Genomic DNA, 17,072 nt, shown 5'->3' on the forward strand with positions numbered 1-17,072 from the left:
GGGAGTGTAAACTTGATTGACAGCCTAATCGTGTTGCTGCTTTGATTTGTATTTCTAAATGCATCCTTTAATAGCTAGCTGCACTTTTAGGTCAACTGAATAAAATGAGGAGAATTATTAGTAGTAGGCTGTCGATTTATTCAGAAGTACTGCGGGAAAATTTATAAAATGTTCTACAGGGTTCATGACAGATTTTAATAACAACTTAAAATGCCCTTACGTTTCCCAGAGAATTCTGTGTGTGAGAGATTGGAGCCCCTCCCGAGGCGAATGAAGTGGGGGTCATCTGCTCCATCCATGTGGGCAAAGCACATTTCTGTCTTCTGCACGCTTGAAAAGCTAGTTGAGTTGAGGGCTGTGGCAGGTTTTATCTGATTTCACACACAAGGAAATGATTTAAAACCGCTTCATAAACTGCTGTAGAAATCAGCATTTCTGCTTTTTCCTGGACACTTATTCTAGGTCGGAATTTGTCATCAGCTATTAATGCTAACTGAGAGTCCAGACTGAATTATGTCAAAGACAGAATGATCTACGAAGTAGCCAGAATCAAGTGTGAAAGGGATCTTTTACGTTCTCGTTGATGTTCTGTTTCAAGAGTAATGTATACCTCCATTTTGTTTGTCGTTTTGCTTGTTTTCTTTGCCATAGGAGGAAAGAAAGTGTAGTAGCTTTTCTGATACAATTCTGTGGACTTCTATTTTAGGAAGACTTGCTATATGGCATATTAATCTAGTTTTCACAGTCAACCTGACCCTGCCAAAATAAATATATAGGAAACTATTGTGAAAATATCTCATTAAACTTTCCTAATAATACAGTTTATCTACCAACTGCAAAACAAAGGTAGGTGTTGACATTAAAGTGTTATCCTGACTGGCAAATGTTTTCCCTTTGTCCCTGTAGTTTCTTTGTGTCTAAGAATCTGGAAACAGCAGTATTCCAATGAAAATATTTCATTGGAATTAATCTAAGTAATTGCGATGTCAGTAGTCAGCTTTTTATTTGATACAGCATAAAATAAAAACTATTAATAAGTTCTAACTGAATCCCAGGCAGTAATTTGAACTCTACAACATATGGTAGGGAAGAGATTAGACTATTTTACAAGCCTAGTTTCAAAATATCAGTCGTTTTTTAGAAGCACACTCTTGTGCAAGGACTACAAATCTGATGGGATTAAATAATTTTTGTAGTATTATCTGAAAGTGGGTGGATTTTGTTCTCATTGTATTCTGTCATTATCACTTTGTCTTTTCTCACAGAGGGTTAAACTGAGTCTGTTGGAAAATATATTCCTCTAGAACACACATGAGCCAGACTAGAACCCAGCCTTGAAATTCTACCCTGAGGCTTAGCTGGTACTCATTATTTCATTCAAAGCCCTATTTTGTAGCAATTGAAGCAGACTTTCAGTAACGAAAGGTTATTTTACAGACTTTAGGTTATTGCAGTGTTTTTCTGGTTATTTTATGCTGCTGCCTTGTTCTATTCAGAAAAGACTGGGGCATGATTGATTCAAATAACCACCTAAGAGTTAAATATTTTGTGTGGCCCCCACATCTCTGGTCAAATGTTGGGGAAAGTTTTCATTGATTTAAGTAGGTGTTACAGCTCATATAGAACAGCTCTATGTTTGGCAAGAAAGCAGATATGGAAACTTGTCACGGCCAAATGTACAAGAATAAAGTAATTGGTTAACGTAAAAGGAAATGATTTTGACAGATTTACACTCTTGGGGTGTGTTAGAAATCCATCAAAATTCAGGAGTCCAGCGCATTTTTATCTCGCAGTGGAAGAATCCACCACTGAAAGTGAAAGGCCGCTTTGTGTAAGTGAAATGTTGCTGGTGCAGCCCGCCCGCCTTCCCACCGGTGTGCCTTGTGCTCTGTTGGGATGCAGATCTGATGGGTGCTGGAGGTCCTCTTTTTACTTTCTCCACTCTGTTTAGACTTAGATGAAGATCAACCCAAGGAAGAAAAGAAAGAATGCTACTATAATCTCAACGACGCCAGTCTCTGTGATAATGTGCTGGCCCCCAACGTCACCAAACAGGAATGCTGCTGCACCTCTGGGGCCGGGTGGGGAGACAACTGTGAGATCTTCCCTTGCCCTGTCGTGGGGACTGGTAAGGACCCGCTGAGTGGTGCGTTCATACCTGGGTCTGGTCCTGGGGTGTCCAGGGCCTTGGAATGTTCTCATTTTGGTCTCTGCATTGAAGCCGTGTAATGATGGCGTTGCCTGGGACCTGCCGTCGCGGAATCGAGATGAGATTACCTTACAGTAGGTTTCATCCAGGGCTGGAACCCTCCCTGTCATCCCACCTCCAAATGACACCTTGAACTTAACTTCAGCCCATCACAGAATACACTGTTATATTGAGGTTCCTTGTGATATTTTGGCAGAAAGGCGATTCTGTTTTATTCCGTTTTTAAAAAACCAGTTTCTTCTGCTAAAAGTGACACCTCATTATCTGTAAATAGAGCTTGCATATTTAGGCTAAGATCTTGCTTGAATGGAATCTTACTAAACCTTTAAAATGCTAGAAACCACAGTCATGGAGAAGTAAGTCATCACATCAGTTAAAATGTAGGTAAATCAAAAGTGCATGAACTCGGGAGAGTTTTTTAAAATTACAAGTAAATTTATAAAGTCATTAGATTTATTTGCACCTACTCTGTAATTTTGGAGATTGTACTGAATTTATTTGCCCAAATTAGATGACAAGATTTGCCTTAAAGTTACTGAGTCTAAGAAAGAAAAACTGAATTTTAAACACAAATTAATGGAGGATGTTCTTTTTTTTTCTTCTTTTAACTCCTTTTTTTTTTTTGGTCTCTCCTGAACTCAGCTGAATTCACTGAAATGTGTCCTAGAGGGAAAGGTTTTGTCCCCACTGGAGAATCCTCTTACGAGATGGGTGGTGAGAACTATAAAGGTCAGAATCAAACAGAAATGAATTTGCAACACATGTGCGTATCATCATTCAAGTAAAAGCATGGCTTGGGTTCAACAGAATTAGAGTTCTTCTCATCGTGGAAACTGATTAGAAAGCCTTTAATTCTTCTCTTGGAGGGCCCCTACTGACTCTGGGCATAGCTCTGTCTTGGGATTTAGAGCACGTAGGACTGTTTGGCCTTGGGATGTCATGTTAACCTCCTGAGTTTCCATCGCTTCCTGTCTGAGATAGGAATAACGTCTGTGAGGTTTATCGTGAAAATTAAATGAGATAACATACTAAAAATACTTAACACAAAATTCTGTACCTAGGAGGTACTTTTTATAAATTTATTCTTTTATTCCAGACATACGTTAGAAATAATATAAACCATATAACTCTGACTCTCATTATGTTGGTCTATGTAGTCATCAACAAAGCTAAGATTCTTGCCCTTTTTAGAACTCATCCTGCTATGGCTAAGATACTTTTACCAATGGCTATGGATTCCTCATAGGAAATAGAAAAGGAGAAAATTAAAGTAGATGTGTTTTATATATTTAATGCTATCAGTCTATATTTCTGAATAAATGCACAGCCTTTTTGGCAAAATTTAAACGACATGTATGAATATTTCCGTGTTAATCACTCACTTTTGACATTTCCATGATAGAGATATTATGACCTCTTAAATACAATGGGGTTTTTTTTTTTTCCCCCTTTACAGCTTAATACTGAAAAACTGCTAAGTGGCTGGACTGCAGATTAACATTTTTACTGTCCATCCGTTGTTGAGAACCAGTGTTCTAATGATAGTCAGTAGCTGGATAGGAAATTCCATATGTGTTTTTTAAATATATTTATGATTTAGTCCAATTAAATAACAAGAAGACTTGGTTTGCAATATGTGTTTAATGGTTTTCAAGTTCACAAATATCCTACTTTATTTTTGCAGGGATATAGTTAAATCTCACTTTATATTATGGAACAGAGCCCTGATTTTACTATAAAGTCACCCTCTCTCATATAAAAATAAGTTCCTCCTCACCCTGTCTTAGCAGTGCTGTTAACGGTTGGAATATTAGTTGCAGATCCAAACAGCTATGTATTATGGACCTGACTTTGCCATTTTCCAGCTGTGTAACTTTGGAGTGATTCATCTATGGAGCCTACAGTTTTTTTTAATGACATGACATTTGCTCCAAAATGTTAGAACTGATGATAATATTAATAGCAATGAAAGCAAGGGATAACAGTTTTTGAGAGTCTATGGAGTCTTCTACATGGATTTTCTCATTTAATTGTTTCAGTCCTATCAGGCAGATGTTCCTATTGTCCCCAACTTACCACTGAGTAAACTGAGGTCTGCAGATGGTGAACACTCTAAATTCTGTGGAGGAATGGGTCTGTCAATACCCTTAGCAACTTGTGCTTTTATTCGCTGGTCATTATCACCAAGAAAGAAGCCTCATCGGGTTCCATCAAACTCTTCTTGGGAGTGTTCTTTATCTCAACTAGTTAATGGGCCAAAATACACACTTATAGAAAGGCACTTTTCTTACAATGTATATTTTTATGAAGATATTGTTGGTTGCACTGTGAAACCCATAGAGTATTTCATCAAATAGGAGGTAGCAATGCAGAAATCGTATTTACAAAAAGACCTTATCCACTAATGTTTTGGACGTTGTTCCCAAGATATCACAGACTCTCTTCCCATATCTATGAGTTAGGCCTAACTTGAAGAATTTTCTGTTGTTGTATCTGAAGATTCTTTGGACTGTGAATATTATAATATCCAACTTGAAGCCCCATATTGCTTAGACTCTTCTTTTTAACTGAAAGACCAAAGCTAACTGTTCTCTTTCTCCATTTCCCCCCCATAGATGCGGACGAATGCATGCTCTTTGGGCAAGAAATCTGCAAAAATGGCTTCTGTCTGAACACTCAGCCTGGTTACGAATGCTACTGTAAGCAGGGGACATACTATGACCCCGTCAAACTGCAGTGCTTTGGTAGGTATTAGGAGGCTACATTGTGCTGTGAAAATATACAGGTGGAAAAAAATAAGTAATGCTGTGTAGTAAAAACAATGCCCTTGCCATCTAAGTCACGTGTCGAAAAGATCTTTAAATGTTTTATGGATCTTTTTCTTGAGCAAGATTTAAGAAAATAAAAAACCTCCGTACTCCTATTTGAACACATTTCAAGCAAAGAGGTAATATTCAATGTGGAATTATAATTCAGGTCACTGGTTTAACTGAAGTTTCTTTTGGTCTGGAGAGCCTCCTGTTTCATCACTCATACCATGCAAGTGAAAGTCATTTTTAAATACTGACCCAGACTTTAAGGCTTAAGCAGAAAACCATATACACTAGGCAGAAAACCATAGCAAAAGGAAATAATTTTAAAACTATCATAAAGAGGCATTTTATCTTAAATTTTGAAGCATATCCTGTTCCTAAATGTTTTCTTTCTTTCTTTAATGTCAGCAGCAGCAGGGCACCATTATTCTTCCGATCAATACAATTTAATATTTTTATAGTCAGAGCTGTTCTCTCTTGGATGATGATGTGTAGTTAATTAACATGTGGCAGCCCCTGGAATCTGGACTAAATTTAGCAGTGTGTGAAGTTTGGGAAGTGTATGAGGTATAACTGATTGCTGATTCTCTTTAATAATTTTTTTCTCTTAAGATATGGATGAATGTCAGGACCCCAATAGTTGTATTGATGGCCAGTGCGTTAATACAGAAGGCTCTTATAACTGCTTCTGTACCCATCCAATGGTTCTGGATGCTTCAGAGAAAAGATGTATACGACCAACTGAATCACACGGTACGTTTGCATGTGAGATGCAAGTCTGTGTCCAAATAAATGGCAAGGTTTTCCTTTTGACTGAAATGTGAGTTACTGGGAAAGAGAAGAGTGGACTCCTCGGGTATTTTGGAGTCATTAAAATGAGATGCTAAAAATAATAAAAGAGGATGATTGTAAGAGAAATAATTAGCTGCATATCATCAGCATGTAGGAGAGTCAATACCCTGCATGTACTTATTTAACAGATAACAGAATATAGATTGGCTGAGCAGATAGCAGAGCTGTTCTCCACCTGAGGGTTGGCCCTCAAAGGCAACTGAGGAAGGTGTAAGTTCAGAGAAGGGTAATCAGGTTTGTTTGACTGGGCCGGAGAACACAGATGAAGCTGGGCAGAAGAGACAGTGGAATCCGACAACGCGGTGGAGACCCCTGGCGTCCAATGATTAGAATCCCTGTTCATCCCCAATGAGATGATGTGCTACTAATAATTGGCATAATTGACATTCCCAACAGCCATCACTGTTAGGAACTACCTTGGATGATGTCAGTTGAAAGGCAGGAAGTTTGAAGTTGAGTACTCTAGCAGGAAGTGTTACCAGTCCAGGGCTCTGACGGATCAACTGGGTGAGAAAGCATGAATCTGCAAAGTGTTATGTAGAAAGAAATGGTAGGATTTGACAGAAGAGTGAATGTAAAAAGGGAAAGATTGGAAAATCAGAAGTGCTTTAGGATTACGGAGTATAGAAGGAAGGCAGTGTGGTGCTTTCTATAATGATGGGAAGCTGCAGAGGGAGGGATTTAATTGCAACATGATGGGCAGGTTGCATTTCAGCTGATGGGTGGGAGATGACAGAGGTTTGATCCATGGAAAGACCAGGCTGGCTTCATACTGTACTTGGAAGTCACTCTTAGAAACAGAGATGGAAACTTTGAGACTCACTGGCTTCCAGCACACTGTCTATGAAATAGGAATAACAGTGCGATTGTCATGGAACCATGTTTCCCCTTTCAGAACAAATAGAGGAAACTGATGTCTACCAAGATCTGTGCTGGGAACATCTGAGTGAGGAGTATGTGTGCAGCCGGCCCCTCGTGGGCAAGCAGACGACTTACACGGAGTGTTGCTGTTTGTATGGAGAGGCCTGGGGTATGCAATGTGCCCTCTGCCCCATGAAGGACTCAGGTGAGCCCTGACCCGGTTCCTTCCGCTGCAGTCCATCTCCCCTCCCTTGGAGCCGGACAGTTCTTTCACTTCTATAGCTTCATCTTCACTCCCGATTCCTTACTTGGATCAGAGGTGTTGTGTGGTGTGTGTGCTCCAGTCCTGACCCTGTTGTGAATTTTTGAAACCCTCATTCTATTTCACCTAAGAACGACAAACGACCCAAAGAAACATCATGCGACTTAGCGACTGGTGGCATAGATCTTTGGAATTCATATTTCCCGTTACTTCCTTTCTTCCTTTCTCATTTCCAACAGTGTCTACTTAGAGCAAAAAGTATTAGAGACTGTAGAAAATCTTTGTAGGTCAAAGTCCCGGTTTTTATGTCAGCCTCTTGGTGAGACGGATCCAAAAGGGGTTAAAACAATAAAGGAAGAGAGTAGGAAGTAAGTGAAAGTGTCTTTGAACAGATGTCCTTTCATTTCAAGGGTTAGATCTGAGGATAAACCTTTGGTCAAGTGGAAAATGCAACAGGTAGGCTCCGGGTTTATCTCTTCTCCTCGTGTTCGGGGAGGACCCGGGAGGTGCTGACTCTGGGCTGTTCAGTGACTGCAGGCCTTTGAGCTCACTGCTTACTGCTTCTCTTCTTACCTCTAGAGCCACTTACTGCTCTTTAAAGGAAAGTCCTTGAAAGTGTTCAAGGGTAGGGTGCCTGGGTGGCTCAGATGGTTAAGCGTCTGCCTTCAGCTCAGGTCATGATCCCAGGGTCCTGGGATCGAGTCCCACATCGGGCTCCCTGCTCAACAGAGAGCCTGCTTCTCCCTCTGCCTCTCTCTCTCTCTCTGTCTCTTATGAATAAATAAATAAAATCTTAAAAAAAAAAAAAAAGAAAGTGTTCAAGGGCATTTCATTTTGTCTTTGGCTATGAAAGGTTTGTTAAAGCTGGAAAGATACTGTGTGGGTATAAAGTGAAGGAGTTTATAATGAAAAAATTCTCAGAGTGGTCAAGACGGGAAGAATTTCTCGAAAAGAGGGAATGCATTAATTTTCAGTTCATTAGAATGCAACTTTCAAGCTATTTTGTAGCCTTTCAAATTGTCAGTAACTTAAAACCAATGTAGCATAAAAAAGAAAACGATTTGAAATGCCATAAAACAAAAAGGACTTGCAAAGGATAAAGAGCAAATACATAAAGAAATAGATGGTGATGATAGTAGCCCGGGACTAGAAAGAGGATGGGTTCTGGAGCCAGGCAGGCTGGGTCGGGAATCCCGAACTGCCCATTGAGAAAAATAACCTCACCCAGCACAGCTCATTTGTAAACCGGAGGCGTTTATGTCTGTCTCGTTGGGTTGTTGAGGACGGGGAGGATGCAGGTAGAGCAGGAACACAGGGAGGGGTAGAATTGTTGGCATTACTGTGGTGTCTGAAATCCCTAGGAAGTGAGCACACGGGGGCTTGAGACAGCTCACAGGGCTCTGATACCTCAGATCGTTTTACGTAGCCAGTGGTTTTTGTTGTTTAAATTTTTTCAAAAATAACATATACCCCTTCTAAAGAATTAATCCAAGATATTCTATCCCTCTACACCTACCACATCACAACTGAACTCCTCTCCTCCTTGATATTCAGTCTTAACAGCTGGGTTTTTTTTTTTTTTTTTAAATCATCCAAACCTTTTTCCTACACATTAATTATTGTTATATAGCTGTATTTATATTTGTATTTTTTAAAGATTTATTTATTTGAGAGAGAGAAAGAGAGCGAGCAGGGGGGAGGTGCAGAGGGAGAATCTTCAAGCAGACTCCCTGCTGAGCGGGGCTCGAAGAGCTGGGGCTAGAGCTCACCACCCATGAGACCAGGACCAGGACCAGGACCAGGACCCTGAGATCATGACCTGAGCTGAAACCACGAGTCGGATGCTTAATCGACTGAGCCACTCAGGCCCCCGTGTGTTTAAGAGCATATTTAAAACTGAATTCCATATCATCCATAAGACACACTTTGTTTTTTTTGTTTTACTCTTCAGCATCTCTGAAATTGCGAGTATCTTACAGTTGACAGCATCGAACATTTTCACATTTTAATGTCTGTTATATCAGAATGCTTGTTACAATCTGTGGTATCTTAGAATTGATGAAAGATGGTAACTTTTAAATGGCTGTACCAACTGCTTTATGGATGTGTCAGGTTTTCTTTGAAGTCACCTCCAGCCCTGGACATTTGGGTTGTTTGTCCCTCCCACCCCTTGCCTCGATCTCGATTTTCCTGTTATAAACCCAGCTGCAGGGAAACTTCATGTTTGTATCTTAGATACACCTGCAGGAGAAAATTCCTACAAGTGAACATCCTGGGTTGGGAAGTACGTACACTTACTTCTACTATATTTCTCTGAACATATTGTGCAAATTTGCACTCACCTTGGCAGCATTTGAAATGACTCTTTCCTCATACCCGTCTACCATTGGATATTTGCAGCCTTGAAAAGTGTTTTTATCAGATGGGTGAGAAGAGTATCTTACATGTGTCTCCCTCATTTCTAGGGAATTAGAGCATCTTCTCTGTGTTTATATGTGATATGTGTTTGTCAGTGAATTGTTTATCATATCCTTTGCCCATTTTTTTTGTTGGACTTGGTGTCTTTTTCTTATTAATTTGTAGGAGCTTTGTGCATATTCTGTTCACAACCCCAACATTTGGGTTATGGTGTGTATGTGTATATATATGTGTGTATATGTGTGTGTGTGTGTGTGTGCTTGTCTTTATGGAAACTCCTTTATGGAGATTCTGCACATATTCTGTCCCTGTTCTGATCCTCTGATATTAAGTATTTACTGCATAAAATCTGACAAGCCAGTGCCTTTGCAAATCAAATTTAATTGACATAGCTTTTGGAAGAATAGTCAAGTATATTGCTGTTAGAAATTAATTTTAGAATATTGCATCAGTTATTCTTAACTGAGACTTAACACATTTTTAAAATGTGAATTTGAACAAATATGGGTGAACAAATACATACTGTATAATATTTTTAGGAGGGTATGGGGTATCAGGAAAAGAATGGTACCCATTGCCAAATTTAAAAAAATAATTAGCATTGCTAATCATAATAGCATTATATAATTATAATAATTAGCATTGCCATACTCTTTTAGTTTATATATGCACAGTACAGTACTTAGGATCCTCCAGAAAGAGTCTCTAGCATATTGTCCACCAAATCCTCAAAGTCAGTGGTTTTCAATCTTTTATTTTTTAAACATTGGTAACCTTTTGTCCACTGAATTGTTATTTTAACCTCCAATATATAAATTCATTAACCTCAAAGATGCTGGAGGAACTGGCTGGGAGAATAGCTACTTAGGCTCTTGAGGTATCTGTGAGGGACCCCAGGGTTCCAAAGAACACGTATTGAAAACTGTTGTTCTCAATGACTTAGTCGGAAGATAGGAGTAAGTTACGCAGCACAGAAGGAGTATTTCTGTTATACCCCTAAGATTAGGGGCCTAGAACTACACTCTGAACCCACAGAGAAGGTCCACAGCAAAGTTAAACGGGTTTCCCAGTGGTCCTCGGACCAGCCTGCATTGCCTGAATTAGCACCTGACGTTCTGGTTGTACCCACACCAAACCATCTCCCGTTTCTGCGGACATAGAGTCACTGAGGGAGGCCTGAGCACAGAGGTCAGCACAGGGGCTCTGGAAGCAGGTCACCTGCATTTGACTCCTGTTTGGGCAACTTCTTATCTATGCAGCCTTGTTTCTTTGTCACTCCATGCCTCGGTTTCCTCATGTGAACATAATTTCCCCTGCGTCAGGGCTGTTTTAAGAATTGAGTAAGTTAATACATGAACACCTAGAATGGTCTTCGACACATCCGGAAGGTATTAGCAGCCAGTGCTACTTACTGCTAAGTGACTCGGGTCAAATGCATTTTCAAATGTAACTGAAGTCGGAGGATCTTATAAAGTATACAATTACCTAATAGCATCTGAACATGAATTAAGGATAGACAAATGCAGAAGTAATCGTTCTCAAAGAAGACTTGCTTTTCCGAGACAGCTGCTTCGTAAATATCAGTGGGCATGCCAATTACCTGTACCTGGAGATTTTATCAAAAAACAGATTCTGGTTTCTAGGTGCAAAGGGGTGGGCAGGACTCGGCGTCCCTAGCAGGTCCCAAGATGATGCAGATGCTGCTGGTCCTCAGACCATGCTCTCAACATGTTCTAAAGACATCTAGGAGCATCCACCTTGATTTTGTTAAAAACCAACTTTAAAGCTGTTACTCATTTTTCAAAGAGGAAACAAAGAATGTGTTGTTTTCAGACGCGTTTCCTCATCATTTCTGTCATTGAATCTTTTAAATACGCTGTTCTATGGATATCTTGAGAGTTGAAAAGGACCGCATTGTCTGTTTGTTAGTATAAGCACTTGAGTAATCTCAGCCTCTCAGGCACTGAACCGTCCAGTTTCCCTAGGAGCTCAGCGCCGCTGTGGGGAACAATTAGTTACTGATGGAAACAGCGCTGGAGGAATTTGAGGAATAAATCGCAGCACTTGTCATCAGCCTTGAGCATTAAAGTGCAGTGTAAAGTAAAGCTTTGGCTCTGGAGCAGGCTTTCACACTTCTGGTCCAATAGGTCACGGGCACTACTTGCTAAGGCAGCAGCTACGTCCGAGAATACTGGTAGTTGGAGGGGGTAGGAGGGGCTTGTTCAATAGTGTTCTCTGAAGTTAGACGGCATCTTGAGGATTGGTACCACATGCGGGGGGGAAAGGAGTGGAGGGGGACGGATTGGGTCCGGGCAGCTGTACATGAGGAGAGTTGCATAGTCACATAATTCAGTACATTCCTGAGGCTGCTTAGGTTCCCATCTTCATCCTCTGCTAGAGTCATGGAGACCAGACAGCAGGCATGACAGAGGTTCCCGATGGTTGAGGGAGACCCTGCAGGTGGGACAGTGCAGTTTGTAGAAGGCATCCTACACCGACAGCCTTCCCATCCTCAAGCTCTGGGGGCCGCTCTTCCCTTATTCCCGCTCCTGCCTCCTCTTCTCCTTACCCCCTTACACCTTTGGATGCTGCCTGCTTTTAAAATGTTTGACGAGAGGGGGCCTGAACTGCTTTGGGAGGACCCGAAAGTTTGAGCTCTTTATCACGTATATCATTCCAGACTCTGGGAGAAAAAAAGCTGTTTGGAAAACCAAGTCAGGGAAAACAAACTGTTTTATCCATATCATAAACAAGACTGGGAGAAACTACAGCTTTAGAGCTAGGGGATAAGGGTTAGCCAGGTGAGAGGTGGTATCTCATCAGCTGTGCATCAGAGTCTAGCACACTGGTGGGAATAATAACAATATATATTTTATGAATTAAGGGACTAAAGGCAGTAATTCTTGGTAAATAAAAGTTGGTGATGCCTTGCATTTATCTAAAATGAATTAATATTTTTATTGCTACTCTTAAAAGCATAAAGTTCAATTTTCTGGAAAATGTACCTATTAATTGCAAGATATATGGGATGCCGTTATCACATGGAAATAAAAACCCATTAACCCGCATGTGAAAGAAAATTAGACACACCTGAATACTGGAATCTAAAATACCCAGGGTTGTGGCGCCTGAGTGGCTCAGTTGGTTATGCGTCTGACTCTTGATTTTAGCTCAGGTCATGATCTCAGGGTCCTGGGATTAAGCCCTGGGGGGGGGGGGGGGGGGGGGGGCCCCCCCCCCCGCCATGCTCGGGGGGGAGTCTGTTTGAGAATTCTCTTCCTCGGTTCCGCCCCCTGCTCACGCTCCTGTGTTTGCATGTGCACACGCACGTGCTCTCTCACTCTCAAATGAATAAATCTTAAAAAAAAAAAAAGTAATCAACAAAATACCCGGGGTTCCCAGTGTCTGTGGCTATGTTTTTGAAATAATTAGACTTCTGTGAAGTAAATTATTAAAATAATTAGACATATTATAAGTAAATTGAACATAAAGATTTAAAAGTCTTGATCTGAAACTTTGAAGCAATTTGATGGGACACTTTGTGTGTTGGGAGAGTGCCGCCTATTGGTGGTATGATGTATTGCACTACTGTGTCAGACCCCCTGAAGTACTCTTAATGAAAGTCAGGTGTAGCAAGGTGAGAGCAGTTAAAAAAATAAAAATAAAAAACCTCTAAAGATACTAGTGCCGCAAAAGAAATGGGCAAATGTTAAAACAATTTTTGTAAGGCACTAATATTGATCAACATGCAGAGGAATCGTCCACTCAGTTTTGCGGAGAGAACACTTGGAAGATTCTAGATTCTTTTGGTGCAGAAATTCTAGTTCTGGGGATACAGATCATGCTTGTACTTGAGTGCCAGGGGGGAAAATGTAATCTTTACAGCATAAGAAAAATTTGAAATCTATTCTGTCATTAGAGAATTTGTAAACTATTATATGCAAGTTGTAATTAGGAGTAAGAACTATGGTTGAAAAGCAATCTTGAATCATTTATAGCTTACCTGTGTTCAGTTTTAGTTAAATTACTTACATATTCCTTCCTTCATTTCATTATTTACTGTACACCTGCTCAGCACTAGCCAACAAATTTTGCAGCAGATGTAAAGTTTGCATTTATATGATGTGTAAATTTTAGTTCTGTAAAACTAACATAACATACAATTATGTTACTAAATTAGAGCAGCTTTTTCCTAAATGATGTCTCATGTTAATGTACGTGTGATACCCTTATTAATAAATTCTCCATTTGCTGCAACACCAAATTTTTTAATACTTCCTAATAGCTAACCTACCCCCAATTTTTTCATATGGTTTTGCAAAAGGGAAAGACTTTGGAATCTGTTTCTGAACAATTGAGCTAGTGATTTCTTCCATATTCATGCACAGCTCTTAACATATGCCCAAATATCTCCATGTAAGAGGTTTCATAATACCCTTGGAGGTGTGAAGGAAGACGGGGATTTGAGTCATGGACTGAACTTGAAAAAATATTGTAACTGGGCAGTGGTTGCAAAAGTCCTTTCAGCAGTCATGGTTTAAAGCCTTTTCCAAGAAACATGTTTCCAAAGAATGTTAATAATAACTTTGGAACATCCTCCATGTGAGGCACAGTGAGTGGTCACTGCCTTTGGCTTAGGCAGCCCAGGGATCTCGTTCTGTTTCTGGCACTGCTTCTGTCGATTGTACTGGGCAAGTTACTTTAGTTTCCTTTATCCAAAGTTGAGAACTCTTGTGAGGGAATATGGTAATTAGTACTCTCTGAGTATGAAATGTATCATTTTTGGTCAGAGATCCTGAATATTATGATTAGAGAGAGTGTAGCTGTTAATAAATTATAGTGGAGCATTAAAATCACACTGGGAAGATATATAAGGCTTCCTAAATTCTGGCTACCATGCCTGCACACATAATGCATGCCGTAGATACACAGCGTGGTAAATGGTCCGGTTCTTGGGGATGTAATTCGTGGTATCCGTGGAACTAGATTGAATTGGATACCTTATGGCATGGCAAGTAAGCAATTTATGTTGTTTCTTATGGAAAAGATTTATTTACTTCCTCTTTCTCCTCCCAGAAAGGAGCAAAAATGCTTTTCTTACTATAAAAAGACTGTTGCAAAATAAGATTTAGTAGCGAATTATGCACATACAGCTTTGTGATGTAATCATTATGTTAGTTTCCTTGCTTGTCAAATGGCAGTAGCAACAATAGGTTCTTTGAGGGTTAAATGTGATAAATGTATGGGAGATGCTTGGATTACAGTAAATGCTTTGTAGGTGTTAGCAAATCAAATCCTGTTCCAGGAAATGAGTTCAGCTAATGATTATTCCCCACTACTACCTTGTTATTCGGTGCTAGAAGTCTTCTTTGAAAGGAGGCAAGAATTAAAGACAATGAAGAATTGGAAGAGTGTTTGGGGACTAACAGAGTCAAACAACTCTGTGGACCCCCAAAAAAGCTGCTCCTTCCATGCCCCTCCAGGCTCCAAAGCTAGGAGTATGTAAGCTAAGGGAGGCTTTATGGCTGGAAAGGACCATTTAGTGCCGGCTTTTAAAAGAACATTCAGCATATTGGCTTTTAAATGAACATTTAACATATTGAGTTTATCAATTTTTTTATTAACAGAAGCAAAATAATGTTTGCAAATAGTTAAAATTTATAAATGTTAAAACCTAGATTTTCCTGAGAATTTAAGTTCAACTTAAACATTTGCCCTGCTCCTTACAAGTCCAATATTTTTATAATAAAATAAGATCAAGTTTTATTTTGTGATAGATCTTTAAATATATCAAGGAAGAAATAAAACTTTACTTCAGAGTGACTTCTATATCAAAATTGTGTTAATTAAATCTCTTAACACTTTGGTCTCCATTTATAAATTTTATCTATTTGATTTTCTCGCCAGCACTTTATATACCCTAAAGGGCAGCCCCACAATCCTAATAAGCATTTTCTTCTTAAGTGCTTGAGCAGCTCTTATAAATCTAATAAATCAAACTTGAAATGACAAATTGAATTTTCTAATAAATTTAAATCCTGTTTACCAACCTACTCAAATTCTCTTAATTCTCATTCAACACAAATCCTAATCTAAAGTCAGCTTTATTTCAAATAAAAATCACAAGGTTTTTCTGTCTGATTCTCTATTACATGGTTCTCCTAAACATTATAAACATACAAAATAACGAAAACCTCATTCTAAAACCTTAACAGAAAAGTATTACTACTCTAGACTTAATGTACATCATTACTAGAGGAATTTCCACCTCAGGCCAGCTGAGGTTACTGGGTGGAAAAATTCACGACTGTGATTGTCCATTATTAGAGAATTAAGACCAGTGTGTGGGATGTATATACTCACGTGTGAGTCTGAGCATCCATGCGTGATATGCTGAGCACATTTTATTACTTCCATGTGAGCATGGGACCACAAGTGTTTCTCATGTATTATTTTTATAATCAATATCCTCCAGTACAGGGACCCTCCTCAAGGGAATAATAGGGCAGATAAAATTAATAAAAGTTTTTCTCCATCTACACACGACTCCCCATAAGAATCAGATACCTGCTCCTAAAGGGATGTGCTCACCCTGTGGGGAGATTCCCTACCACACTGGTGGCTCAGACAGATAAACTTCCCTTGTGCCTGTAAGGTAGGCCGGGGTATTAGGGTTCTCCAGAAAAACACACCCAATAAAAGAGATAGGGATTTATTGATTGATTGAGTCATTCATTCATTATAAGGAATTGGTTCTCGTAATTATAGAAGCTGGTAAATTCAAAATCTGCAGGGTGGGCTGATGATGTGGGATGCTTGAGGGGATCCCAGGTTCCAGGTCAAAGGCCTTCAGGCAGGAAGAGTCCAAGGCAGTGGGCTGTGGGCTGTGGGCTGGAGAATTTTCGCTCACTCAGAAGAAGGTCATTCTCTTTTCTTTTCAGCAATTCAGTGACTCGGTTATTGAGGACTGAATGAGGCCTGCCCACATGACGGAGGGCAATTTGCTTTACTCAGATCCACCAATTTAAATGTTAATCTCATCCAAAAACACCCTCACAGAAATGCCCATAACAGTGTTTGATCAACTACATCAGGGCACCTCATGGCCTAGCCAAGTTGGCACATGAAATTAGCTATCACAAGTGGGATTGAGAAAAATATTTAAATATTTTAAAATATTAAATATTTGCATTTTGTGGGCCTTCTGCACTGCCCACTGAAATCACACTTAAGGAGGGACCTTAGTTTTCAGTTCTTTCCCTTCCCCAGGTACATGCTGGAGAAGGGCAGGGAGGAGGTGGGATACTTAACACTTAGCCAGGGCCCCCCAGCTGGGCAGACGGCAGGTCAGGGCCTCCTTAACCAGGCTGTGCAGGAGATACAGGACTTCAGAGAGGGAAGAAGTCAGCAGGGATGAGTGACAGAGAAGCCTGCTACAAAAAGGAGGGGCAGCACATCAGAGGAAGAATACAAGAAATGAAGCTGAAAAGTGCGTTTTTAAAAACAACCTTGCCTTTGGCACCTGGGTGGCTCAGTCGTTAAGCGTCTGCCTTCGGCTCAGGTCATGATCCCAGGGTCCTGGGATCGAGCCCCGCATCGGGCTCCCTGCTCGGCGGGAAGCCTGCTTCTCCCTTTCCTGCTCCCCCTGCTTGTGTTC

At 40.1% G+C, this 17,072-nt stretch overlaps 1 protein-coding gene across 24 annotated transcripts in view; it reads left to right on the plus strand.

Moving 5' to 3' along the window:
- Positions 1-17,072, plus strand: part of LTBP1 (latent transforming growth factor beta binding protein 1) — a 350,994-nt gene that overhangs the window by 317,518 nt on the left and 16,404 nt on the right. For all 24 annotated transcript variants that reach the window (XM_044918765.1, XM_021697673.2, XM_044918773.1 and 21 more), the window contains 5 exons: positions 1,952-2,128; positions 2,852-2,938; positions 4,825-4,953; positions 5,635-5,775; positions 6,770-6,940. In XM_044918765.1, the coding sequence (XP_044774700.1) occupies positions 1,952-2,128; positions 2,852-2,938; positions 4,825-4,953; positions 5,635-5,775; positions 6,770-6,940 (705 nt within the window). The remainder of the gene's footprint in view (positions 1-1,951; positions 2,129-2,851; positions 2,939-4,824; positions 4,954-5,634; positions 5,776-6,769; positions 6,941-17,072) is intronic.

The sequence above is a fragment of the Neomonachus schauinslandi genome, chromosome 10 (assembly GCF_002201575.2).
Source record: "Neomonachus schauinslandi chromosome 10, ASM220157v2, whole genome shotgun sequence".
Taxonomy (NCBI): Eukaryota; Metazoa; Chordata; class Mammalia; order Carnivora; family Phocidae; genus Neomonachus; species Neomonachus schauinslandi.